Below are 27,943 nucleotides of genomic sequence, written 5' to 3'. Positions count from 1 at the left end.
TCGTTTATAGAATGTGCTTGAGCGTTTGCAACGTTCGTCGAATGTACTCAAAAGTTTTGTGTTAGCTGGGTGGTAACGTACCGTAAAATGAATTTAGTTTGTTCTATATACGCAAAATCTGGTGTTAAGTCTACTATAAGGGAATAATATTTCACAGTTTCAATTTCCTTTAAAATACAAGTTCTCAAGTAATCAGCATAGCATGATATGAATTCATTTTGAATGTCTGCCGGTAAGTAATGTACTTGCAATCATCCTTTTTGTTTTGTGCCTGCTTTACGTTTTTTAAATGTTCTCCTAAAAACGGATCGTTTTTTTTAATCCTCGCGATCGATTAGCTACAAACTAACCAATCGCGAGGATTAAAAACGATTTAAATAACTATATCTTTATTTTTTACATTATGTACGCCTATATTTCTTACTAGTTACTAATAACGTTTTACAAAGAAAATTAACAAAAAATAGTTAACGTCTATGATCGAAAAAATTCGAATTTTAATTTTACGAAAGAAAAATAGAAAGAATAAAAAGAAGCATATTATTAAACAATCTCACACATTTTTAAACAATCTCACACATATTTTTAAACAATCTCACACATATTATTAAACAATCTCACACATTATTAAACAATCTCACACATTTTTTTTATCTTGATGATTTTTTGGAAGCGATAAATAAGAACAATAAGTGATGAATAAATAAGACTTCGTGATATATATATACATAAATGGGCGTCCGTAGCTTAGATCAAGGTTAGCAGCATAGGTCAAGGATCAAATAAATGGATCAGAATAAATTCTTATTTGGCTATATCTAACAACTATCTACACACCTGAATTACTAAAGAGCTATAATTTTTATTTAAATTTTTACAACTGGTGGCTAAGGATTTTGTTCACTAGTCTTTGATGACTTTTCACAATATTTTTGCAACAAAAATAACTTTCTTCATTATTTTCAGTAGAAGATGGATACAACTAATAATCAAACAGCAACACAATCTAACAACAGTAACAGAACCTAACAACAGCAACAGAACCTAACAACAGCAACAAACCTAACAACAGCAACAGAACACATTCACAAAACCTAAAGTAATCTGCAACGCAATAATTTATTATTTTCAACTAGTTTTTAAAGCCGAGTTGATAGGGTCTCTTTCAATAATCAGTCCGTGCTTCATTAGCATACACCAACCGAACACATTCACATTATACGATTCCGTCAAAGTTTTCGTACCTGGTTAAAACCAAACTTATGGAATTTGACGGCACTCACCCCAAGTTAAATACTGCTCGGAAGACTTTGCTACTCTACTCAGCATTATGTTCTCCGAAGTGCTTGAAGGCGGTAAAGTACCGTATCAACAAAAGAAGCTTAAATCACCTCAACCCTCAGGAAAGGCTGCAAGTTAAAGTGCTAAATATGTTTTGTGTTGTTTTCTCATAGCTCGTTCATTGTGGATACCAGTGTGCATTACATAACCATTTACAAAATACAATAACTTTCCGCAAAGCGTTTGAAATCATTTAGTGAGTGTGTGGCACAACGATGAGCAGCAGGGTGCTGCATCATTCCTAACAGTCATAAAAATTCCAGACAAAAACATCCAGACAAAGTCAAATAAATAATTTAGAAGATCAAAAGAGGCTTTTGCCAATTTTACCGTCCAAAATATTTTGTGGTCCACACGAAAATGCTCTTTGAGGAAATAATGATGTAAAATATGTCCATTATCTGTTACAATTTAGACTGGAAGTTGATAGCAAAGATATAGAAATGTATCTAAAAACTTCGGCTGGAAACGCACATTAAATCAGAGCAGAAGAATTTTTGGGATTCCATCCACTGGAACAAATGACAGCAAATGTTTGCAAATACTAATTTGAATTACTGCAATAAATGCAGACTCGAAATATCAAAAAATTACTCTGAAAAAGATTTTTAACAATGGTAAAAACTTTATGAAAGTTTGCAATCAATTGCAAAATTTGACAACTAACAACAATGTTAAAACGTAACAAAATCCCCACCAGTTACTGTGTTCGTGCACTTTACCAACTTTTGTTATATGTCTTATGACTACCTTTATATATTCAGCAATATTGGAACCCATTATAAAGTCATTGCAAGTAATATAATTGAATTTACTAAGTGTTTAGAAGCTGACCATCATGTTAGCTAACTTTACGTAAGTATTGACAGAATGCCAATACTCACGTAAAGTAACAAAACTAATTTCAAGCAAGGTATATATATATATATATATATATATATATATATATATATATATATATATATATATATATATATATATATATATATATATATTTATGTTATTATTTTCACATATTAAATGAAAGAAAGCTCTTTATTTATGGAGACAGCTAGTACTTTGAATCAATCTTGATAGATCAAGCAAAAAAAGCACAGAGTTACGGAAAGACTACTTTACACAAACAACATTTGTGCTTTCATAAACCGTTTCTTTAAAGATATAAGTCATCATTCCAGCCTGCAATCTTAATACGGCTTCATTCTGCTGAGTTCAGAATCAGCGTGACTGCTATCAGCTGTGTGAACAGTATTGATAGTTTTAATCTTGAAGCGATAAATAGATTTGATTTTTTGGTGCTCAAATGAACAATCTCAAGGAATCAAGGAGGATAGGCAACTTATTAGTTTGTTGTAAAGGACATGTTTTTTACCCAACTCTTCATTTTCTACTCATTACACTGACTCCACCGGCAAAAACTACGGCCGAAAAAACAACAACCGGTTTTTTGGGGTTGTGTTTGTAGAGCTTTCATAATCGTCGTAATCTTCGAGCATCAGATGGAGACTTTCATAAAAGTCTCCATCTAATGCTCACAAATTCATAACTACTGCCTGGGGTTAGGATGCAACTTCCATTCAAACAGCATACAAGTACTACCAAAAGTATTCTACATCAAACATACGTAATTATAGTCAGTTTTCAGATGAATCGAGGTCAGGTAGACCCAGTACTTCAACAACTATAGACAACATTGAGATCATTCAACAACTGCTTGATGAAAACAAATTTTTAACAATAGAGCAAATTTGTGATGTCGTAAACATTTCTTTTGGTTCAGTTTATTCAATAATCACCAAAAAATTGATAAAAAAATCAATTTGTTCACAATAATCCCATATGGCCTCACCCCAGAAAATCAGCAAAACCGGGTTGAACTTAAGCATAAATTTCTGACTATCCTGCGAGATGAATTGAATATTGAACAACGACTAATTGTTGTGGATGAAAAGTGGATTTACCACAGATCGATCGGGTGCAAACGCAGTAATCGCGCTTGGATTTCAAAGGGTAAAGAAGTTCCAAAACATATCAGGAGATCACAATTTGATGCAAAAAAGTATGGTAATTTGCGCTATCTAATTTGATGGCAAGGCCTATGTTGAGGTACTTCCAAATGGACAATCGGTCATTTCAAAAGTGCACTTGCTTTTCCTATCAAATATGCATTCTATTTTTGTCAACAAAGGCTTGAAAAGAGTAACATGGAACACAGTGTTCCTTCAGCATGATAATGCTAGGCCACATCTGTCTGCTGTAGTCAGAGACTTTCTTGCTGAGAAAAAAGTCATTTAACCTCCATTATAGCCGTGTCATTCAACCTCAATATAGCCCCGAATTTAACTTGTTAGACAGATATGCTTTCTCTTCATTTGAATTTTATCGCAAGGATTTGGATTTTCAAGGAAGAGGTTCAAGAAGCCATGGAGACATACTTAAGTTCACATTCACATGATCATATGCAACGGCAACTGGAAAAACTAAAAACAGATTTAAATGAGATTATTTTGAAGCAAGGTGACTACTTATGATCCACTCTTAATTTAATTGTTCTATGCTTATTCTTTGTTATAAAAAAAATTGATTGTATGAACTTTTTGATTGACCCTAGTATATGCAAATAGTTATTTATATTTTTGTGTGGGATCCACACCGACAGCCGTTTCTTTTCAATGATATTTAAGTATATTTTCACTGCAACCGTCTGTTATTCCTTTAATAGCACTTTTAAGTCTAAAACTTTTTAAAACTGTATAATAATTGAATATTTACCTATTACAGGTACTGAAAAAAGTTTAGAACCACTTAACAATTTTGCGTAATTTCATTATTTTTTCAATGTATGAAGCTAATATTGAACTTTGATGATAAATATTTTCGAAGCACATGGTAGCAACAGTAAATGCACGAGCGACACTTCTTTAGAGGGCCGCATTTATGGTTGGTGGCGTCATCTTCATTTTCAACCTCATCCTCATCAATCGTGATTTGATCAGAACAATCGTATCTCTCTTCCAATGTTTTTTTTAAAACTGGCCACTTTTTTGCAAAGTCCAACAGCTCAAGCAACAGCAGCGCTTCTTCGCCTAAAATATAAAAAGATAACGATAATCTTATAAATATTCAAAATAAAGAACAAAAGAGATAACCTTATCTAATGCTAATTAAAAATTTAATGAAGTTTACCAATTTGGAAAACAAAAATACTTATGCAATTACTAATAAAATTTAACAAGAAACCAATCAATTATATTTATAAGTAAATTTACACACCTGTTGCCAAAATATGACATGAGATTTTCTGAAGGGCTTTTTTTGGAATATTACATTCCAATAACTTAGAAAATCCGTTGGGGTCAAAACAACTCATATCAGAGTACAGTTCACCGTGTGATGCAAACCGAGTCGACAGTCTTATTAACACTGTGTCTAGAATACCATTGTGGACCTCTACTTCAAACTTTTTTAAAGGATCTGTAAGTGGATCATCATTTGCTAATTCTCCTGCCATTACTTTTCTTATTCTTTTGCGTACCATTGGCAAATCTGTCTGTATAACATAATCACATTCTTTCTCGTCAAGAATGGTTGCGGGCACATTAATGAAATGGTCTGCAGCCACCTTAACTTGATCAAAATTGCGTGATTGAGTCTGAATTTCTGAAATAGTTACTTTAACATCTCAAACGCCTTTATGAAATTCAATCCAGACGTCTGTAGGTATTTGGACAGTGGTGTGGTTGACTCCATTATTCTTAGATATACAAATCCCGTCAGTACAATCTTATACTTCAATAAGGACGTTAATAGACACTGCGCATCATAGCGTGCTTCAACACTTAATTTAGTGGAAGAGACTGCTATTTCCAGTACTTAAACGACGTCTGTGTATAATGCTCCTTCACCGTCGCGAAACGTACCAAAAAACTTTTGAAGGGCATCGTGTTTGGACCCCCATCTAGTAGCACCGATAACACTTAGTCGTTTGTGAATGTTTTGGCCATTTTTTTCTTTCATGTGATCAGTCCAAAGGTCCATTCTCAAGTAGGACTCACAAAAAAACATAGCAGCCTTTTGAAGTATACCAAAGAGTGTCATTGAAGCTTCATTACTGCTGGTGGCGTCACATACGACCAGATTTAAAACATGCGCATAACACCATGTGTGAATGTGTCCAGAAGACGCTTTTTCTAAGAATGTAGTAAATCCATTGTATGCCCCGGCCATATTAGACGCGCCATCAGTACTATCTGACACACATTTAGTAATATTAATGGCATTTTGTTCCAAAACATTTGACATCAATTTGCACAGATCACTGATCAATGTGAATCGACAACACCAATAAGTCGCTCCTCAACTTTGTCGGTAACGTATCGCAGGACTATCGCACATTTATCCGCTTGTGTTACATCTTGAGTTGCGTCAAGTTGCACTGAGAATATTCCCGCTTGTTGTACTTCTTCAGCAATGGCACTTTTCATTAATTTAGCAATTCCTAATACAATTTGGTTTACAGTGGATTTGGAAGTAAAAGTATTTCTGTTAGGTCTATTCCTCTTATCCTGTTTATCATTCAGCATGCCTTTGTCGATAATTTCCTTTAAATGCGCTTTTAGAATTTCATCGTACTTCGCAAAAAGAATCACGATTTCAAGAAATGTTCCATGATCCACTCTGTCGTTAGCCAAAACATTGACGGCTTCGCAACCAGCCTTACCTCGATATGGCATACCACGTTTACCAATCACTTTGACAATTGACACTACTCTGTCCACGATCAATCTACAATGTAAAACTTGCTGTTTTCGTAGACTATATTGCTGACCTTGTACCATATCTAGAATGGTTCAATTAGCAGAGAAATGTAGATAAGCCTCGACACATTCTTGGTGTCTCTTTGACGATTCGTGTTCCACAATACGTTGATGAATATGAGTCCAACTGTTAAAACCTGTTACAAACGAACTTGGTTTCTGCTTCTCATTTCCATGTGCCAAACAAACACTGCAAAACAGGCACTCTTCTTCTTCTGAAAATGAAAGAAACATACGCTGCACACCATCTTCAGGACGATAATATACCATTTTTGAATTAAAGTGACGTGTTTCAGGCTGATGTGGGTGATATTTATAGAAAGTTGTCAGTTCATTCAGGTGAGGCCTATTAAACCAATCATTCACTCGGGTAGTAGTTTTTTCGTTATCACCAGTAGGTTCAACCATGCTTGAAGAAGCTGTGATGTTTAGAATGAGGATTGGTTGGGTCATTTCATTAGTGTCAGTATGAACGCCATCTTCATCATCAAGGTTTGTTTGGGTCTCTTTAGCAACGTGAGATTGAACCTCATCAACAGGCTCAGCATCAGCATGGTGTTGCAGGGTATTTGAATTCAGTTTAGAAAACATGGATAGTAGATTTTTAGTTGTTTTAGCATCTTCTCGCAGAAGCTTTATGTTTTTCTCACGTAACTTTTCATGTCCACTTTTTCGCTTAGACATCACACCAGTAAAAAAATAAAAAAATAAACATTTGTATTAGCCTTTTAACTACTATGATAGTTTTTATTGATTATTTTTAAATAAGTGTTATGAATGGAAGACCTGCGACTGTATTGTTATTTGTGTGAAGTTTGTTAATCTGATTATTTTTAAAGAATATAACTTAAAATTTTAGAATATACTAATTTTAATATTTTTTAAAATAAATCTACATTTTATTAAACCTACATTATTATTAAATCTACATATTTATTAAAATAAACCTACATCTTCATTAATAATAAATCATTCATATTTATTTTTATAAACTGTGAAGGGATTTCTTGTTAATATTATACATACTATATAAAATATAAATAGATTACTTTTAATTTTTAAATAGTAAATTACCATATTAATAAAAAACCAATATTTATATAAATACCTAATTACTTTTTTTGTTAGATATTTTATATTATATTTATAATATTGTTTTGATTTAGAAAATGTTTATTGAAATAATAAATTATAAAAGAAGCGTTACATTAAATTAAAAATTCTATATAAGATATGTATAATAAATTATTTAACGCGTTTTTATTTAACTCGTTTTATTTAAACAATAATCTATAGTGAAAACAAAGTTGAATAAAGCAAAATCTGAATTAATTTTCAACTAACAATTTTTTATTACTATTCTAGAAATTTATTAAAAAAATTAAAGAAAATACGTTTTCAAATATTATAAAATTTTAAAATGTTGTATTGCTGACGGCCCACCGGGAAATGTCTCGGTGTCCCGGTGGCCTAATCCGCTCCTGTATATATGACATATGACGTTAAAACCTAAAGGAATTTATACCGCATTCAATTGCATACACATTAAGCAATTAATAAACAAAAACACACAAATTTAGTAATTTTATATCAATGAATATTTAACAATGTCATCAGATAAACTAATAAATCTATATACCGTAAGCAGGTTTGTCATTTTATTATATCGAATTACAATTTTATTTCAATTTTCTAGTATTTTCCAATGGGTAAAAGTAAAGAAATATCAATTGAAGTTCGTTCCCAAATTATTGCTTTATATAACCATACTTCCAAATCGCATAGGCAAATAGCGACAGTTATTTGAGTTCTTTCTTGGCCTGGAAATAGTCCGGATATTAATCCGATTGAAAATTTGTGGAAATACATCAAAGATAATTTTGATATAACCAAATGTACATCTACAGAATCCTTGAAGGATGAAATTAGACGAGTTTGGTGTTTGGAAGCTAATAAAGATCAGTGTTCAAAGTTGATTGAAAGTATACCTAGAAGACTTCATCTGATGATAAAAAACAAAGGATACCCATGTAAATAATGATATAAATATTTACATTGCTTTGTTTAAATTTATTTATTAAAAAGTTTAAATGTTTATTGTATTTATTGTCATTTGAATTCAATACATTTAATGTACTCATAATGTATTTATTTTTATTTGAATTCAATACATTTGTGTGTGTTTGTTTATTGATCGCTTAATGTAAATCCTTTTTGCCCCCCCCCCCCGCACAAAATCTTGCTATATATATATATATATATATATATATATATATATATATATATATATATATATATATATATATATATATATATATATATATATATATATATATATATATATATATATATATATATATATATATATATATATATATATATATATATATATATATATATATATATATATATATATATATATATATATATATATATATATATGTATATATATCAACGGACTATAATCCGTTGAAATTCTGATCCGAAAAAAAGTCCGTCGCTATTGCTCCAATGGCAAATCTGTTGGTGCAATAATGACGGATTAACCTGTAAAGTAATGCGCTATATACTATGTTACCTAATTCGTTATATACAAGTGATTTATTATTAGAGTGTATAGGTGTATCATGAACTAGATCAAGAGCTCGGTTTGAAACTTTAGCTATAATTAGATCAAGAATGCTGTTTGTTGTGATTTCATTTAGCTTAAAAGTGGAATTAAAAAAGGTATTGTGTCAGGACACGGCAGTGGTGTCAACAAAATTATTTGAATGGGCATTTGTGTTGCTGACATTTGGGATACCGTTCGAATCCTAGTGAATCAAAGGCAAATTAAATCTTTATAAACCAACAAGTCACTGTATTAAATAGATAGAAGTTTATTTGCTTTAGTGATGGACCCTTCAACGTTTTTGAATGGATTTAGCATGTGTGTTGTATCTAGTACGTATCTGTATCGATAAAATAGGTTTAGACAATTGAAATTTTAGCTGAAAAAAAAGCTAAAAATACACTAGTTTGAAGTCCTATTTAATTATACGCATATAAAATACTACTATTATAAATAGAAAAAAATTTAAACTAGATAGTTGGTGACATGAATTTAAACGGATTCAAATATCACTTAAATTGCAAAACTTATGGATTTTGTAATGGTTTATTTGAAAAGGGTGTAATTCCATTAATCAATATTGATTACAAAACTCATTAACTTTGCAATTTACGTGATTATTATTTTATTTACGTGATTTATCATTAGTTATCATTAATTATCATTAAATTCAGCTTCCTTTATAGATTTATTTCCTTACTTTATTGATAATATTATGACAGCAAGTACTTTTAACGAACCCTCAAAAAAAGTCTTATTAAAATTATTACCTCAGAATATTTTTTTAAATTTTTTATATAAATATTAACATTGAATTAGTACCGATGCAAAAACAAGTTTTTTCAAAACGATTCTCTTAAAAACTCGTTCTTTAAAACATTCTTTGAAGTTTATGACACAAACTCCCACAATATGAAGTAAACTGAAAAAAAAAAGTATAATTCACCATGGTGACTTAATACATGGTGACAACCAAAGTAACGAAACTCTAGACTAGAAAACTTTTACATTTTGCAAGTGGGTGGAGAAAAACGGGACAGTTAAAAAGCAGCAGTTATTCGTCAGTTGTAAAGCTTTAAAAATGATAAAAAATGAAGGCTATCTATCGCCTAAATATGTTCAGACATCAAACTCTCAAAAAAGTAACATACCCATAGAAACTACACGCCCATACACCCATATACAACAAAAAAGAAAAAGCAGCTAAAACAAACTTTTGTACGTGTTTCATTGTAAAATACTTCCGCTCTACTATAACCTATTTATTACTAAATTGGTAACTACTACTAAATTTGAAATTAAACAAAAAATTTTATGAATTACATAAATTACACAAAAAATATCCTGAAACATTTCGACAACTTTTTTGATGAGCTGGCTTATTAGGGGTATGCCAATTTAGAGCAAACTTAAGCACGTCATATGTATCAACAGCTTTTCTAATTCTAAGTTCCTTTTTATTTACAGCTAAAACTGCATTTTATCTCGTTTTGGATGATTGATCTTTCTTATGTAATTTCTTACCTTCTTTTTTACATTAAACACTATTAATAGTAGAAGTAAAGGTATAAAAAATAGTAGAAGTAAAGGTATAAGAATTTCTTTGAATATATTACTTAAATTGATTTTCTAAATAAAAATAATAATACTTTAGATTAAAAATAAAATCATCTAACTGTAAACAGCATCACGAAATGGTAGTAATATACTCAATTATATAAATAAACTGTTGTCCTGATATGCCTCACAAAATTCATTTTACTGAAAATAATACTATTCAAAAAGTTCAATTTCAAATATTCTTTTAAAACCAGATTCTAAAAGAGAATAAAAAATGCTGTCTAAAAAATATACACTTTTTATAAATAAAGCAAATTCGCAATAGTCCAAGATAAATTTTTTAGTCGCTGTATCGCTCAAGAAAATACGCAAACTTACTGATGCATTTTGGTACTTTTAATGCATTTTGGTATTTCTAAAACTAAATTTGTTTTTACAATAATGAATTACAAAAATTTAAAATGTTTTACCAAAAAAATTTTTGAAAAAAAAAAACTTTTAGCTTCAGGCATAACTGTCCCGTTATGCTTAATGTGTTTATATGAATCGCCTTACTTTTATCTGTTTTTAAATTTTAAATACTAAATATGCAATTTTTGTTTAACTTTAGAAGATTTCCTGAGTGACTTTATACTTTATTTTGGTGATGTTGAGTATAAAATTACCATTAACAATATATATATATATATATATATATATATATATATATATATATATATATATATATATATATATATATATATATATAATATATATATATATATATAATATATATATATATATATATATATATATATAATATATATATATATAATATATATATATATATATTGTTAATGGTAATTTTATACTCAACATCACCAAATATATATATATTATATATATATATATATATATATATATATATATATATATATAATATATATATATATATATATATAATATATATATATATAATATATATATATATATATTGTTAATGGTAATTTTATACTCAACATCACCAAAATAAAGTATAAAATCACTCAGGAAATCTTCTAAAGTTAAACAAAAATTGCATATTAGTATTTAAAATTTAAAAACAGATAAAAGTAAGGCGATTCATATAAACACATTAAGCATATTAAAGTAAAAAAGAAATACTACTCAAAATTACTCGAGAAATTTAGTCATAATGCAAAATGGCTGATTAACTTACTAAAAGTTATTAAAACTAATTATGATGTTGTTATATAATCCAAGTAAACACAAAGACGTTTAAAAGACGTCTAAGCGATGTCTTATAAGAAGTCTAAAATGCGCTTTCATAGACATCTAGATCATTATAACTTCTTTAAAAAAATGTCTTTAAAACATATTCGAATAACATCTTTTAGACATCTCCGTAAAAACGTTTTTTAGTATCAAATTTAATTTGAGGAAATAAGTGATATTTTTAAAATTAGACCAATACCTCATTTCCTCATTTTTAAATATAGGTAAAAAATATATGTAAAAAACATATAAAAAAATTAAATAAATAATCAAAAAATCTAAAAGTATAAAGAATAATAATACCATCAAACTAAAATAAGCAATAGTATTGTAATTTATTACGTTACCCATCTAGTTGTCTTAATGGCGCCCATATCACTTTAATATTAGAATGAAAACGTAAAAAAAATTATATGAAAAAGCACTTGCCTCAGAAACAAAGGATCCGTGGTTCAAACCCCACCACTGGGCAAGTTTTACGACATCGGTTAGGAAGGAGGCGTGAACTTCCGATTAAATGCTCAACCGCGGTGCTCTGTTGTAAGACTGTAAGGACATCTTGGGGCACCAAAACAAGTTAAAATTAAAAAAAAAATACTCCGATTTACAAAAATGGCAGTTGGGTTCATCAAAATAATTTTATTATTGTGATTCTTTATAATTTTTGCTATGTTGCTTGTGCAGCTGTAGCTGACTTTTATTAAGTTGCGGTTAAGCAGTTTATGAAGCGGATTTGGTTTTTGAAAGTATTTGTCGATTAGTTGTTAGAAAGTTTTGCCTATATTTGTCGTAACGCTTTTATTGTAGGGTGGGCTAAACCAGATTATACTTGATGTTTTTTTTTTTCGTTTGGGAGCTACCTTGGTATTGTTTTTAGAGTTTTAAGATGATTTAAACATGATTTATGATTTTAAGATAAAATCTTTGAAATCATTTCTTTTTATTTCATTTCGGAAATTTTTTTATAAATAAAGCTACATGTTTTTTTACAACTTGTTGTTAAAAAGTTTTATTTACAAAAAATAAATACAGCTCCATTTAAACTTTTAATAATATATTTTTTAATTTATTTTAATTCATCGAGCACTCTCCAAAAGATATATGCAAGCGCAAATACGTATACATACATACATACATGCATACATGCATACATGCATACATGTATACATGCATACATGCATACATGCATACATGCATACATGCATACATGCATACATGCATACATGCATACATGCATACATGCATACATGCATACATGCATATATATATATATAAGTATATATATATATTTATATATATATATATATATATATATATATATATATATATATATATATATATATATATATATATATACATATTGTTGGATTGTCTTTATATTTAAACAAGTCTTTTTTTAAACATTAGGTATTCAAAATATATTAAAACTCTGTGCAAAGGCATTGTTGCCCCTGAAAAGCTATCACCAATGAAACGGGCCACTCGTTTTCATAGTCATAGAGTTTATTTGCAAATAATTGAATGGAAAATGCCACACAAAAAATTAAACTTAAAACCTACGGAATGGGGATGGAAATCAATTAATGGACACCTTGAAACAATTCCAACTGACAAAAAATTAGCTCCAGCAAATTTGTTCAAGCTTATCCAATGCAACTGCAGATATAGTTTAAAAAACCAATGCTAAACAAAAACATGGATTTGTAAAAAAAACGACATGAAGTGTATGCCAGCATGTGGGGATCAACTTGGAATAGAATGCAACATAAGGCAGTAAGACAATTTTAATGAATTGTAATTATAATTACCTGTTGATTAATTTTTATAGAAAGAGAAATCAATGATCTTTAAGTTAAAATTCTAATATCTTATTTCAATTTAGTTAAAGTTAGACATGAGGAGGAACATGAAAACAATGACGACAGTCATAAAGAAAAAAATTTTAAACTTTAAACTCACCAAAGTTTAAAGGGCCTAGAGCTATACCCCCTAGTCACCTAGTCCCTCCTTGATCCCACTACCTGATACCCCACACCTAGTCCCTCCTTGATCCAGCACTAATATTTTTACGTTACAAATAATAAAACATTTTACTGGTATTGTGGTTTATCCTCCGGCTAGTTGTCATGCAAAGGCCACATTACCAAGGCCCGCAAAAACGAGTTTAGCTCACTAAAGAGCATAATAACCCGCTTTGCAGACCAAGAGTATGTGATTCTAAGAAGAACGAAGGAACTAGAATGAAAGTCAGAAGCAGTTGAGTTAGAAAGATAGCATAGAGAAAGTGGACAGATATTGCCATATATTGCTAACTAGATGTTAGAATGTGCAATTCATACTATTAATTAGGTTATATAACTAATATATTAGTATAAACGTAGTCAACTTTGCATATGACGTTTGCTTATACAAAATGTTTCATTTAGCATTTAATTATATTTCTAACAATCTGTCATGCTTACGATTTCGATGAAAAATATTTTTTCAAAAACTATGACGTCATAATTCCCACTTTGAGCAGCTATAACTAACCATTAATTTTTCAAACCTTGAGTAAGCACACATTTTTCAAACCTTGATTAAGCACACAACTTTCAAACCTTGAGTAAGCACACATTTTTCAAACCTTGAGTAAGTACACATTTTTCAAACCTTGAGTAAGCACACATTTTTCAAGCCTTGAGTAAGCACACATTTTACTCGGCATTAAATTATCTTTTAAATTTATTTATAAGTGATATATATAACTAATCATTTTGTTGATACAAAAAAATTAGTCAACTTGCTCAAATTTGTACTTGAAAAATAAGCACAAATTGGCATTTTCTGTTCTCAGAAAGGGCTTTACTTTTGGTAAATGCTGTTATCCTAATCAACCTACGCGCAGAAGCTTAAAATTATATAAGTTTTACTCGACTTCCACCATACTATTTTAATGTTTGTTTTAAAGAACTTCAATCTGCTTATAAAATGCTAAAAATTAATAAAGCTAGAGGTCCGTGCGAAATGGTAACAGCAAATGAAAAACTATTTTTTTTACCCGATTAGGTTTTTCAATGTTTATATATGTTTTCCCACTGAATTCAAAAGATTGCTTTGATGTAACATCAAAAGTTTTTTCTTTATGGCTAACTTCATATTTTTTTAACATAAGGCAAAAATTTTCTCAAAATTAGAATGTGATATCAGTCTATTCTAATATTGTAAGGATAATTACATAGCATATAACACTTTATCATATATTGAAAGATTTAAGAAGTACGATATTAGTGAAAAAAAGTTTTGTAACCCCCTTTTTTTGAGAAAGGTTCAAACTTTTTACGATCATTATTTTTGAACGCTGAAATATCATACAATAAAATTTAAAACTTATTGATGAATACAAATCTAATTCAGAATAATACAAAAAATATTTTATCAACTTGTTGCTCTCGCGTTTGGGGCAGGAGGGGGTGGGACAAAAATTTTGGGGCTTTTTTGTTTCCGAGGCCCCACTCATTGCTATATTTTTGCAAAGTATCCTTATTTAGCATAAATATAAACATATAAGTGTTTGGAGTTTACTCCATGTCTGGAAGTTAGCTATCTCAAAGACCAAAAAATGCTAGATCCGCTCCTATTTTGGGGGAAGATATCTAGGTGTAAATGCAACACATAAATCTTTATGGACATAAAACAACTCAGTTTCTTGAATTTTCAGAAAGGTTTGGAATCAGTTGTTTGTAATTAGAGCCCTTGAAATTGTTTAGGAATCCACAATCTACATCACAAAACGTACACCAAGCACACCAAGCACACCAAGCACACCAAGCACACCAAGCACACCAAGATTCTTTTTAACTCTTATCATAGCTCTTTTTATACTTTGTAATATCAAAAGTTACAGTTGTTGTGATGGTTCTTCAGCTTTCTCCATACACTTGGAACGGCAAAAGGAGTAGCAAATTTACATCCTGCGGTAAGCTCCACATATCACATGACGGACCCATCGTTTGTTCTGATCACCCTTATGTATTCAAAAATATTTTCTTTTTTTTCCTAACTCTCACCTTCTTATATAATACTTGTCTTTTACCAACATAATATCCACATAGAAAAACATGTCAGGAGAATTTTGATATCCTCTAGTAGCCTTTAAGAGAAAAATAGACCTTACCCAGTCTATGCAAATACGAATATAATGTCCATTACATACGCATTTAAAGTAGCTTAAAATGTTTATAAAATAAATTATTTTGATGTTGAGCGCATAATATAAATGCGTATTTGATAACAGACATAAAAACGTTTTTTATACGTTTTACGAAAGATTTTAGAACGTAGAAACGGAAAACTTTGTAATTAAAGTACCTAATATGGACCTGTTTTTCTGTCAAATAAATACGTATCATTATCTGTCTTGTAACTTACTGTTAATATCATCTTTCTTATCATAAGATCATGTACTTTCTTATCATAAGATCTTATTTTCTGTCAATATCATTTTTCTATAAATAAAATACTAAATACCAGTCAACATGAATTTAAGAAAAATATTTCCACTGAACAATCAGTGGAATCAGATTCTTTTCATTTGTATTAACAATCTTTATAATGCCTGAAACTTGCATATGACACAAACATTTCTCTGTCTATCAAATATTATTAAAACACTTAAACATGGCATGACATGATGGTGCCTTTAATATAAATTATTGGTATTCAAAGAAAACAATCAAAAGTTTTCTTGATTACTTTAAATGATAACAATCTCACTTTGTGCAACAAAGTTTCAAAAGCATTGGAATAAAAAGTTAGAAATTTTTTAAAAAGACATGTATTAACTCAGCTTTATTACTCGCTAATCCAATGCTATGTAAGCTATTTAAATATTGTATGGGGCATATTGCAGTATTAAAAAAGGTCAATTAAGCCCACTTTTTAGGTACTAGAACCACCAAGTGCGTCTACTAAACTTTAAAAATCGTTAAATTTGTGCCAAACCTCTTTTATTCGAAATGAATGTTCGTTATAAATACCAACTAAATATCTTTTATGTTCTTTGATTTATGCTTAAATGTTAGATATACTCAATTCCTATTTCATTTCAAAAATATATGTAACATAGCCCAAAAAAAACCGTCCAACGGTATTTTATATTCGAAATACCTGCTTTTATCTGTATGGTATTATTAAACAGCATTTTATTTTTTAAATAATTGATTATATATTGTATTTTTAAATGGTTCTCAGTTACAGGATCTTACAATCCTCTTTGACTTTCTGTGTTCTTATATATTAAGTACAACAGCATTATAACAGGATATATTGTCAAAAAAACAACAATAACAAAATACTCAAAAACATGTCAAATTACAATAAAAAAAAAAGGCGTCATAAAATATCCATTTTTATTTGACTAAAGACAATTTAAATTGGCATGTTTTTTTTCATATAACCATCATGTTTATAAGCATATCTTAAAAACTAATAATAATCATAAGTCTTACTCTATGTTACCACATGTAGCACACTGATAAGGTTTAAAGATCATCATTCTCATGCAGGGCCGTCCTGAAGAGATCTTAGGGTAGAGCGGGGCATATCAGGACAGTGAGGCATAACAATTGACTATATTACTAACGTTTCATGATGCTTGCAGTTTTATTTTTAATCTAGAGTATTATTTTTCTTATTTAGGAAAGCGATATTTCTAGTAAAATTAATTGTTATTTTTATAGCTTAACTTCGATTATTGTGTTTAATGTAAGTAACGATGGTAAGAAATTATATAAGAAAAATCGTCCAAAATTTAATGCAGATTTAGCTGTGAGTAAAAGAACTTAGAACTAGCTGCTGATACATATGGTATTTAAATTAATTTAAATAATTAAAAAAAAATTAAAGAACTGCTGCTTTTTAACTGTCCCACTTTTACATTTTGCCCGCCCACTTGTAAAAAGTAAAAGTTTTGTTACTTTGGTTATCGTAGCTTATTTTTAGAAATTGCTTTTGTTATTTTTTTATCTTATGTCAAAGAATTTTAAGAAACTTATAAAAATAGCGTTAACTTTGATTAGTTTATCCGCAAGTATTATTTGTTTCTTAAGTGTTCCTATATTCCTGGCTCTACCCTAAAGGAGGAAGGGGTTGACGTATCTGTTTTTGCCGACTAAGGCCTAAGAAAAAAATCCCTTCATTGACTAACATTTGCCGACAGCCAACTACAGATTTAATTTTGCCGACTCCAATATCCAAATTTGCCGACTAATTTTTGAATAAGATTTTCTATGGGGGGTTAGAACCCCGACGCTTCCCTCAGGACTGCCCAGATATATATATATATATATATATATATATATATATATATATATATATATATATATATATATATATATATATATATATATATATATATACTCATATATATATATGCTTATTTTCCAGATATCACCCTTTGACTGCTTTAGGGGACTTCAGAGAATGAAAAAACGTGAGAGGCATTCTGAAAAATAAAAAATTGCTTCTATGACCTTAATACACTATTAGTTTAATTATATTAAACACAAAATGAATTAAAGAGTTTCATTTAGCTTATTATTTTTATATCGAATACATTTCTATTCTAATTCTCTTGTATTCTTATTGATTACGCTTAGGAGAGAAGGAGGCAGTTTAGGACAGGGTAGTTTAGGACAACGCGAAAATTATAAAAATAAAAAATTATCAACCAAGTTAAATATATTAGCTGATTGGAAATACTCGCACGTAACAGTTACAGATTTTTTCAAGAAGGCATTTAGATATTCTTTTTTATGTTTTAATATTTTTGATAGTTTTTATATATTTATTAACTTTTAAACGTAACTTTTAAACGTAACTTTTAAACGTAACTTTTAAACGTAAGGATTTACAGAGGAAATTACTAATCCAAGAAATATATTTTTTATATTTTTAGTGAAAGAGATGTCCAACAATGTAAATAAAAAGTGCAATTGCAAGGCATGAAACTTTCATAAAAAGTTTTTGGAATATTTTCTGAAATCAGCGTTAAGACAGCATTGGGTATTTTTTACGGGGCACATTTATACGTCACATTTGGACGTACGCACGTCTCATAACAATCTTATTAGCAAAGTAAGTTGCTAAAAATTAAAAGATTAAACAAAGTTTAAAAATGAAGCGCAACTATAAAAAAGAAATGGGAACGATATGTAAACGAAGATTATTTAAAAATTTATTTTGGTTTGTTTGATTATACTATGCAAGAATATTATTTAATGGTTTGAGAAATTCATAAGAATTCTGTTATTACTAATAATTCTCTTAGTTCTGCTGTTGTTAAATACTATAATCGCTTATAACTGTTCTAAATACTGCTCGAAAAAAAAAAATTTTAGGAAACATTTCTTGTCTTTTTATTATATTTTCTAAACTGCCCACATGTCGTCCAAAACTATCCCCTCTTATGTGTTAGTTTTGAAGAATGAGTAGCTTCGTTTTAGTTGCTTTTTTTTAAGAAAAAGAAGCAACTATAATTTATTTGAAATAGCTGGGTTTTGCTTTTTTTTAAAGAATTCATAACTAAATTATCTTTTTCATAAAAATTTCAACTTTTTGTCAAACAGTACTAAAACATTGTGGTATTTTTCAAAAAATTCCTAATGTGCCCTCTACTTTCCTATCTGGGAAAAATTTCTAATATAACTCCATTGGAGAGTCAAACAAAAGATAACTCCATTGGAGAGTCAAACAAAATGCTAAAACCTAGGCTATTGTGCAATTTGTAACAATTTTGTTCGTTATTGCAACTTGTTGTTCGTTATTGCAACTCCGGGAACGCACGTTAAAGCCTTATAAGTTTTTTGTTTTTGAGATATTTATTTGATCGTAAGCCGGTATTAAGTTTGTTCAATCGCCATTAAAAATATTATTAAAATATATATATATATATATATATATATATATATATATATATATATATATATATATATATATATATATATATATATATATATATATATATATATATATTTATTTATTTATTTATTTATTTATTTAGCAACTTAATGCTAGTTTAGTAACTTTTACAAAATAAATGTTCGCTTATACAAAATAAATTTTAACTATATAAGTTCATTATTCTTTTGTGTTTGAAGCAGTTTTGTTTTGAATTTTTTATAGTTCAGCTAAATAAATTTACAAGCTATTTTCTGGTATAGTTTCAAACCAACACGAACAAAGACTTCTGCCCTGCTCTATTATATTGGCTGCTTTTATGAAAATAACTAGCTTGTCTTGTGTAATGTTGATGCAACTCACTATTTTTTTAATATAACTGTTTAAATATATTATTTTCATTTGATGTAACATTGTAATGTAAATATATATATATATATATATATATATATATATATATACATATATATATATATATATATATATATATATATATATATATATATATATATATATATATATATATATATATATATATATACTATATAATATATACTAATTTACAAAAGAATAACAGTCTAATAATTTTTTTTCAGACAGATTAACTTCTAAAATGCCATGTACTTTGTGCAACAAATTTTCTGTTGATGATGGATGCGTTATTTGTAGTCAATGTTTAAGTATAAAATTGTTGTTTTTCACTTTTTCTGTTTTCTTTTTAAAACAAAATAAAAATTCGAACTTGTCTAATAATCCTTTCAAGGTAGTTCAAGTGATATTGAAGACTTGGATGCATTTGTTACAACAGGTATAATATTTTTATTCATATTTGTTTATAATTTTTGATACACTTTGATGTGTAAATATATAAGAAATAAAAATTTTGTTCAATAAATATGTCCTAACAAGGCTTAAGCTAGAATTCATAAAATTGACAGTCAAAATAAAGCCAAAAAGTAAAGATTTTACTAAATGATGACTTAATAATAGATTTTTTCTTTTTGGATCAGAATTTTTAAGTTCGATAAATTCACAGGTGTGAGGTTGCAATACAATCTAATAAGTTGCATGAAATTCTTTTTAAATTTCAAGTCTTGATGTGATAGAAAGATCCCCAATACAGTCTACCTTTTTTTGTGGTAATATTTTTTTTATAACTGTTTGTAATAGAATAAGGATATAATTAAATATTTATAGGATTGAATCTGTTTACAAAGAAAAGTATGATTGAAATAGCATCTTCTCAGTTGCTAAAATCTATTTATTCTGGTCAAGTAAGTATCTTACTTAAATTTACAATTGACAAGTAAATTTGTATATAATATTATACTATTGAGTCCGCATAGCTCAGTTGTATAGTGTGCTGCTATTATTGTGATCAGATTGCCCTTCGCAGCAGGATTGCAGATTCAAATCCCACCTTTGCCAGTATTTAATTATGAAGGAGGTTTGTTTTGAACAAATTTAAAAATTCCTAGAATTCTTTAAATACTGTGTTCTTAAAAATATATTTCAGCATTTGTTTATTTATTGTGAGTTGTTTAAACATCAGTTTGGAAACAAAATGACGTGTAATATTTTTATGTAAATAAAATCTTTTGCAATATTTAATTTTGAGTATTCAATTTTCAATACTTGAAGTCAAATAGTTTTGACTTCAAGTATTTAAAATTGACTTTTAGTCAAAGTTGATAACAACTTACTAACTTACTAAATGCTAAATCCTTAAATAGTATTTTTGTATTTTATGTTCAGTTATACAGTTACAGACATAACTGGTTTATTGCTGGTGGAGAAGATAAAAGTTTGTATTTTATAAAAATATAGGAATTTACACTATTATTTTATTTGTTTTATTTACTTTTTTGTTTTTTACTTAATTATTTAACATGTTTTTGCATTTCCATTTATTTATTTAGAAAATCTTTGTAACAGAGATCTCCTCAGCCTGTTGACAGAAGATCAATCACATGATCTTTTTAATGCTTTTGTTTTAGCTTTTAATAGTTTGAAGGTAATCATAATCTATAATATTAATCATGTATTTATTTCTAAACAAAGTCATCTTAAAATTATCTATACATTTGGATAATATTCAACTTTCCAGTATTATTTTTGTCTTTTAAGTAATGATCTTTTTAGGATAGCGACTATGTATTTAAAGTTTTAGTGCCTGAATCTATTGTATTTTTGTTTGCTAAAGCTAGTAATGTGTCAAGAATAAAGGTAATCTAAAAAGCTTTTGTTTTTCAATTTTTTATTCTAGTAAATTACTTAAATTATTAAATATTACTTATTTATATAATTAAATATCACCTATTTATATAATTAAATATTACTTATTTATATAATTAAATATTACATATTTATTTAATTAAATATTACTTATTTATATAATTATATAAATAAGTGATTTTTTTTTATAACTTTTATTAATATGATAACTATTTGTAATGATATATTTGCCTATTCTTGATTTAGGCTGAAGTAGCTCTCAGTACTTACATTTCTGAAAGGTAATACAAACTTTTACGTTTTTTTTTTAATTTTATTTTTATTTAAACTAGTTTACCATTATTAGTTATTACTACACGATTATTAATTTATTTTTTTAGAGATAAAAAGCGTTTCTGTAGCTCACCAGAATCAACTTGTGGAACTGGTAAGACTGTAAGACTGGTATTCAATCAGTATATTTTATTTAATGTTTATAGCAACAAGGTAAAGAAATAAGTTATTTTTTATTATTATAAAACACCCAATCCTTAAAAATAGAAAAAACTTAAGTTGGCAAAAAATTGCATATGTACCATGATATGTTTTAGGTCAGCATCAGGTCAGCAAAAACATTTATTCTCAAGTTCCATCATAAAAAGTAGAAACCTAAAATGTTCGGAAATATTTGACAACCTCAAACGCTAAGTTCAGCAGTTAGGTTTGCATTGCCGAATACTGACCCTAATTCCAAGAGCTGTACAGCAATATTTTTAAAATTAAAAAATGTAAAAGAATTGAAATATTTAGCTTTAATGTAATAAAAATAACATTTTTATCTTTTTTTTATCTTTTAGATGTAGATTTTTCAGTATCAATTTGTTCAGAAAATCAATTATTAAATGTGAGAATTTTAAAGTCAAATTTATTAAAGCAATTCAATAAAATAGTTATAGATATTAAATAGATATTAAATAATAAATTATAAAATGTGTGTTCTTTAAATTTGAAAAATAAATGTTTATTATATATATAATTTCCAGAAATCCCTTAAAGATATCGGCAAGTCGATTTCACCTATAATTTCTAAGGATTTAAAAACAGAGCCGAAAAATTAATAAATTTAATAAAAATAATTTATATTATTTTTATTAAATTTATTAATTTTTTTTTTCAGAAATCTCTTAATGATATTGGCAAATCAAATTCATCAATAAGTTCTAAGGATTTAGATACAGAGCCCACTATAACCATTGATGAACCACTTGGATGTTCAGCAAGTGTGAGTTGTGTGTTTGTATGTATTAATACATATATATATATATATATATATATATATATATATATATATATATATATATATATATATATATATATATATATATACATATATTTATATATATATATACATATATATATAGATATATATATTTATATATATATATTTATATATTTAAAAATATATATATATAATTATTTATTATATATATATTTTTTTTCTAGAAATGTTTTGAAGATATTGACAAATCCAAGTCATCTATAAGTTCTGAAGATTTAGATACAGAGCCAACTATAGTCATTGATGAACCACCTGGATGTTCAGCAAGTGTGAGTTGTGTGTTTGTATGTTTTAATACATATATATATATATATATATATATATATATATATATATATATATATATATATATATATATATATATATATATATATATACATTTATATATATATACATTTATATATATATATATACATTTATATGTATATACATTTATATATATATATATATTTATATATATATATATATATATATATATATATATATATATATATATATATGTATATATATACATATATGTATATATATATACATATATGTATATATATATATATATATATATATGTATATATATATATATATATATGTATATATATATATATATATATATAAATATTTATTATATATATTTTTTTTTTTCCCAGAAATTTCTTGAAGATATTGACAAATCGAAGTCATCTATAAGTTCTGAGGATTTCGATACAGAGCCAACTATTATCATTGATGAACCACTTGGATGTTCAGCAAGTGTGAGTTATGTGTTTGTATATATATATATATATATTATATATATTTATATTTATTTTTATATATACATATATATTTATATATATGTATATATATATATGTATATATATATATATATATTTATATATATATATATATAAATTATTAGAAATCACTTATTAATTTTAATTTTTTTACACATTGTCTCTTCAATAAAGACTCCTCAGAAATCTATATTTATATAATAATAATAATATATATATATCATAGTTTTTTTTACAACAGAAAAAGAATAAAAAAGACAAAGAATTTTCCAAAAACTTGCAAGAAAGTTGCAGAAAAAAGGTAAAATGCACTGAGCCTGGATGTAATGAGATGATAATTGATCTACCGAGGCATTTACGCTCAAAAAAACATGGCATCTCAAAAGATAAAGCAAGAAAAGCAAGAGGAATTCATGGCTTACGAAAGGAAAGGTCTGATAAAATTGATACATCAAGAAGTTATCAATCTTATGAATGTCCTCTATGCAAAATAAAAACAAATCGGATTCACGACCACTTATATAGGTCGCCTCATTTCCTTAAAAATAACCCTAAAAAGTATCATGAATGTTTAAAAAATAAAATTTTATGTGAAGAAAGTTTAGCAATTAAACTTCCTGTTTTGACGAAAAAGTTACCTAGTTATGAAAACAAAGAGCAATTTGTGTCTGTAAATGTTACTTCTGTCAATAAGGGAAACATTTTAGAATTCCCATCAACTGATGCTAATAATTTTGCCCCAAAGCCCAACTTTACGGACTTTCTTGAAATGTTCTGCTTGTATTTAAAAAGTCCTTCTGGTGGTTTAAAAGAAGGAAAGGCAGCAATAAATGAAATGAACCAGATTAGGAGAATGATGGAGATGTTATGTCCAGATCCTCAACAAGCTTCATATCACCTTTTTTTTGATTTAAAAAAATTTCAAGAAGTTTGGTTTGAACATGCAAAAAATAAAGGTTATGAGTCGGGAACAAAACGGTCATACTTGTTGTCGTTAACACATTTTATGGATTTTATTTTGCGTTCTAAGCTAACTCCTATGTTAGCAAATGTTTTACCAATTGACTCATTTATTTCAGCTGAACTAATTTGTTTGTGCCAAAAAGAAATTTCAAAATGGCGAAGTGCTCTTAAGCCTGAAGAGGCTGATCGAGAGTACGCTATTATGATCAAAGATACGGAAGATGTTATTCCAAAGGATGTGTTTTTTCAAGTGCAAAACAGTTCTTTCAACAATCAAATAATTGAAAAAACAAAGCAAATTCACAAAACATTTATTGACAAACCAGAGGAATATATTAGTAATCGCACAACTTTTACAAATGTACGAGACTCCATATGTTTTTCATTAATAACTAATAACATTTCTAGATCTGGGGCTATTGCAAATTTTAAAACTGATGAATATATCAGAGGAAGTTATTCTCCCACTGGCAGCTATATTGTGATGGTGAAAAAACATAAAACTGGGCAATTATGGCCCATGTCAATTAATTATTAATGCAGATTTAAAGTATTTATGTGACTGTTATCTTAATATTTTAAGAAAAGCTGTGCCTGGTAATAAAGCTGATAATTTTTTTATTACTTGGTCTGGCTGTGAGTTAAGTTCAGGAGACATTTCTAAACAGTTAAACTCTTTTTTTTTTAAATGTTTGCCTGATAAAGATCGTGAAAGGAATACATGTGCAACATTAATTCATGGAAAAGTCTTCTGACATTTATTTATGATAACCATCCGGAAATGAAATCAGATCTTGCAACTTTAATGAAACATAAAAAGGAAACAGGGCAGAGGTGGTATTATTTAAATGACAAAAAAAAGAAAACATGTCAAACTTCAGAACAAGTCACAAAACTTTTGTTTGGCTCATCTCCACCATGTTCTAAATATTTGTCTTCAGATGATGCTAATCAAGGTGATATTAAAAGCAAAGACGAGAAAGAATATAACCTAAGAACATCTAGGAAACATCTAAATTACATTTCTGAAAGTGATAGTGATTTTGATGAAGAAAATCTTGAAGTTATTCCTCCAACTAAGAGTAGGCCATGGGATGAAGATGAAAAAAAAGAGCTGTTATTATTATTTGGTAATTTTGATTTATCAACTATTTCTCAAAAAGTTATACGAGAGAATGTAAAATCCAGCAACATTTTAAAACTTCGGTCAACTAAACAGATTTATGACAAGCTCCATCATATGGAAAGAAAAAAACTCCTTAATAGTACAGAATCTTGTTCAAATAAGCAAAAAATTTCTTTTTCATATGTTGAAACAGATTTAATAAATTTTTTATTTGCATCTGAAATTTCAGGTAAATCAATTATTTCAGAAGAGATGGTTATGGAAACCTTAAGAAATAACCAAGGAACAAATAAAATAATTGAAACCTATACCTCAGCTCAGTTGGTAGCAAAAGTGCGATATGAAAGAAGTAGAGTAATTTCCCAGCAAAAAAAAAAGTCAAAGAAATCTCTTTTCTAAAAGTAACCTCCATCCAATATTGGTAATTTTATCCTTTATTATCGCTTTCACAACTAAAGTTATCTTGAATAATGTTTTCTTGTGTCATATTTGTTAGCGCTTTTTAGTTTAGATTTACGATTCATTTTTTGAATTATTTTTGTTAGTATTATCAGTATTGTTTTAAGATAACTTTCTTAGTTTCTTTTTTTTGTTAGTATTTTTTAGTTTTATTTTGAGAATCTCTTAAATTATTTTTGTTGGCAAGTTTTATTTTAAGATTATCATCCTAGATTCTTTTTTTGTTAGTATTTTTTAGTTTAATTTTGAGAATCTCTTGAATTATTTATGTTAGCAAGTTTTTATTTTGAAATTATCATCCTAGATTCTTTTTTGTGTTAATATTTCATAGTTTTATTTTAAGAATATTATCTTGAACTATTTTTGGTTAGTATTTCTTAGTTTTATTTTTTAAGATCTTGAATTATTTTTTTTTTAGTAAATTTAAGTATTATTTCAAGTCCTAAAATATACAGGACCCTCAACACGGTCTTCAAAGTGGCTTCAAAGTTGGGGCCTACTTCTTAATTTCTAAAAAATAAAGGTCCTCAAAAAAAAGGTTTTGGGAGGGAGGGTTAGGGCCATGCCCCCCTCCCCCCAAAAAAATATTGTTTTTTTTTCAAAGACTTTTTTTTTAGAAATTAAAGAGTGGGCCCCACTTTAAAGGCCCCCTTCCCTTTTCATCCTTCGGTGTTAAAAGCTATGATATAATCTTAAAGATTATTTTCTTGAATTGCTTTTATTTTTTATTTTGAGATTATTTTCTTCCATCATTTAACATTTGTTAGCAGTTTTCAGTTTGATTTTTTTTTTTTTTCGAATATTTTCTTGAGTCATCTTTTTCTAGCATTTTTTAGATTTTGAGATTGTTTAAAAAGTTTATAGGTTAGAAATAAAATTAGCATTTTTTAGATTTTGAGATTGTTTAAAAAGTTTATAGGTTAGAAATAAAATCTTTTTTATCTTGTAATCATTTAGTTATTATGATTATTTTATTTGCAAAACAGTCACATATTTTTTACACATAATACTCATAATTTGCTATAATTATAAAATGCTATAACTACAAAATTTCAGAAAAACAATCAGATATTTAGGTGACGTAAGCATGGCGTTTGTGAAAATTATAATCTTGCAGCTCAAATTCGGTTTATCCTGGTTACTTTAATAGGTTATATTTTTTTGTAATTTTGTGTGTGTAAATATTAGGCGTGTGTGTATTTATATTTATTTTATGCTCCTGATATCTCGAACATTGGCTAACTTCAACTAATTTTTAGGTCCCTTGGAGATTCGAGTTATGTTTACTGTATATATATATATATATATATATATATATATATATATATATATATATATATATATATATATATATATATATATATACACATTAATTTTTTATATTATATTTATATTTTCAATATCAAAACCGCATGAATAGATTTAAAAAGCTTAACTGACTTAGCCGATAAGATTTAGTGGCAGAAATGGTTACGTTAACGTTCCCGATGTTTGCAGAAAATGTTGTATTCAATTTATTTTAATTTTGGAAATACATTATTATTAATAAAA

At 27.7% G+C, this 27,943-nt stretch overlaps 1 protein-coding gene across 6 annotated transcripts; it reads left to right on the top strand.

The window, feature by feature from the left end:
* The first annotated feature begins 9 nt into the window (after window positions 1-9).
* LOC136089028 (uncharacterized) lies at window positions 10-27,943 on the top strand. 6 transcript variants are annotated; one of them, XR_010642724.1, is made up of 17 exons: window positions 10-232; window positions 7,855-8,188; window positions 12,991-13,356; window positions 20,118-20,201; window positions 20,285-20,329; window positions 20,719-20,795; window positions 21,277-21,325; window positions 21,441-21,535; window positions 21,664-21,747; window positions 22,003-22,037; window positions 22,137-22,183; window positions 22,593-22,639; window positions 22,913-23,017; window positions 23,239-23,343; window positions 23,719-23,823; window positions 24,086-26,706; window positions 26,871-27,943. XR_010642724.1 is itself a non-coding variant. In XM_065814521.1 (16 exons), exons 4-16 carry the CDS (start codon window positions 20,135-20,137, stop codon window positions 25,343-25,345), a joined length of 2,121 nt encoding a protein of 706 aa, XP_065670593.1. In that variant the 5' UTR covers window positions 10-232; window positions 7,855-8,188; window positions 12,991-13,356; window positions 20,118-20,134; the 3' UTR covers window positions 25,346-27,943. The 6 variants fall into 6 exon arrangements, 5 of the variants coding, with proteins under 5 accessions (XP_065670593.1, XP_065670595.1, XP_065670597.1 ...); XM_065814521.1 differs by having other exon boundaries at window positions 24,086-27,943; XM_065814523.1 differs by lacking the exon at window positions 7,855-8,188 and having other exon boundaries at window positions 24,086-27,943.

Source organism: Hydra vulgaris, chromosome 12 (assembly GCF_038396675.1).
Source record: "Hydra vulgaris chromosome 12, alternate assembly HydraT2T_AEP".
Classification (NCBI taxonomy): Eukaryota; Metazoa; Cnidaria; class Hydrozoa; order Anthoathecata; family Hydridae; genus Hydra; species Hydra vulgaris.
Note: the sequence above shows the minus strand (reverse complement) of the source record. Positions and strands in the feature narration are given on the sequence as shown.

Coding starts and splice junctions, on each gene's coding strand:
- LOC136089028 (XM_065814523.1), top strand. CDS start 20,135: ATGCCATGTACTTTGTGCAACAAATTTTCTGTTGATGATGGATGCGTT. Junction 21,536..21,663: donor TAGCTTTTAATAGTTTGAAG/GTAATCATAATC, acceptor TGATCTTTTTAG/GATAGCGACTATGTATTTAA. Junction 23,018..23,238: donor CACTTGGATGTTCAGCAAGT/GTGAGTTGTGTG, acceptor TTTTTTTTCTAG/AAATGTTTTGAAGATATTGA.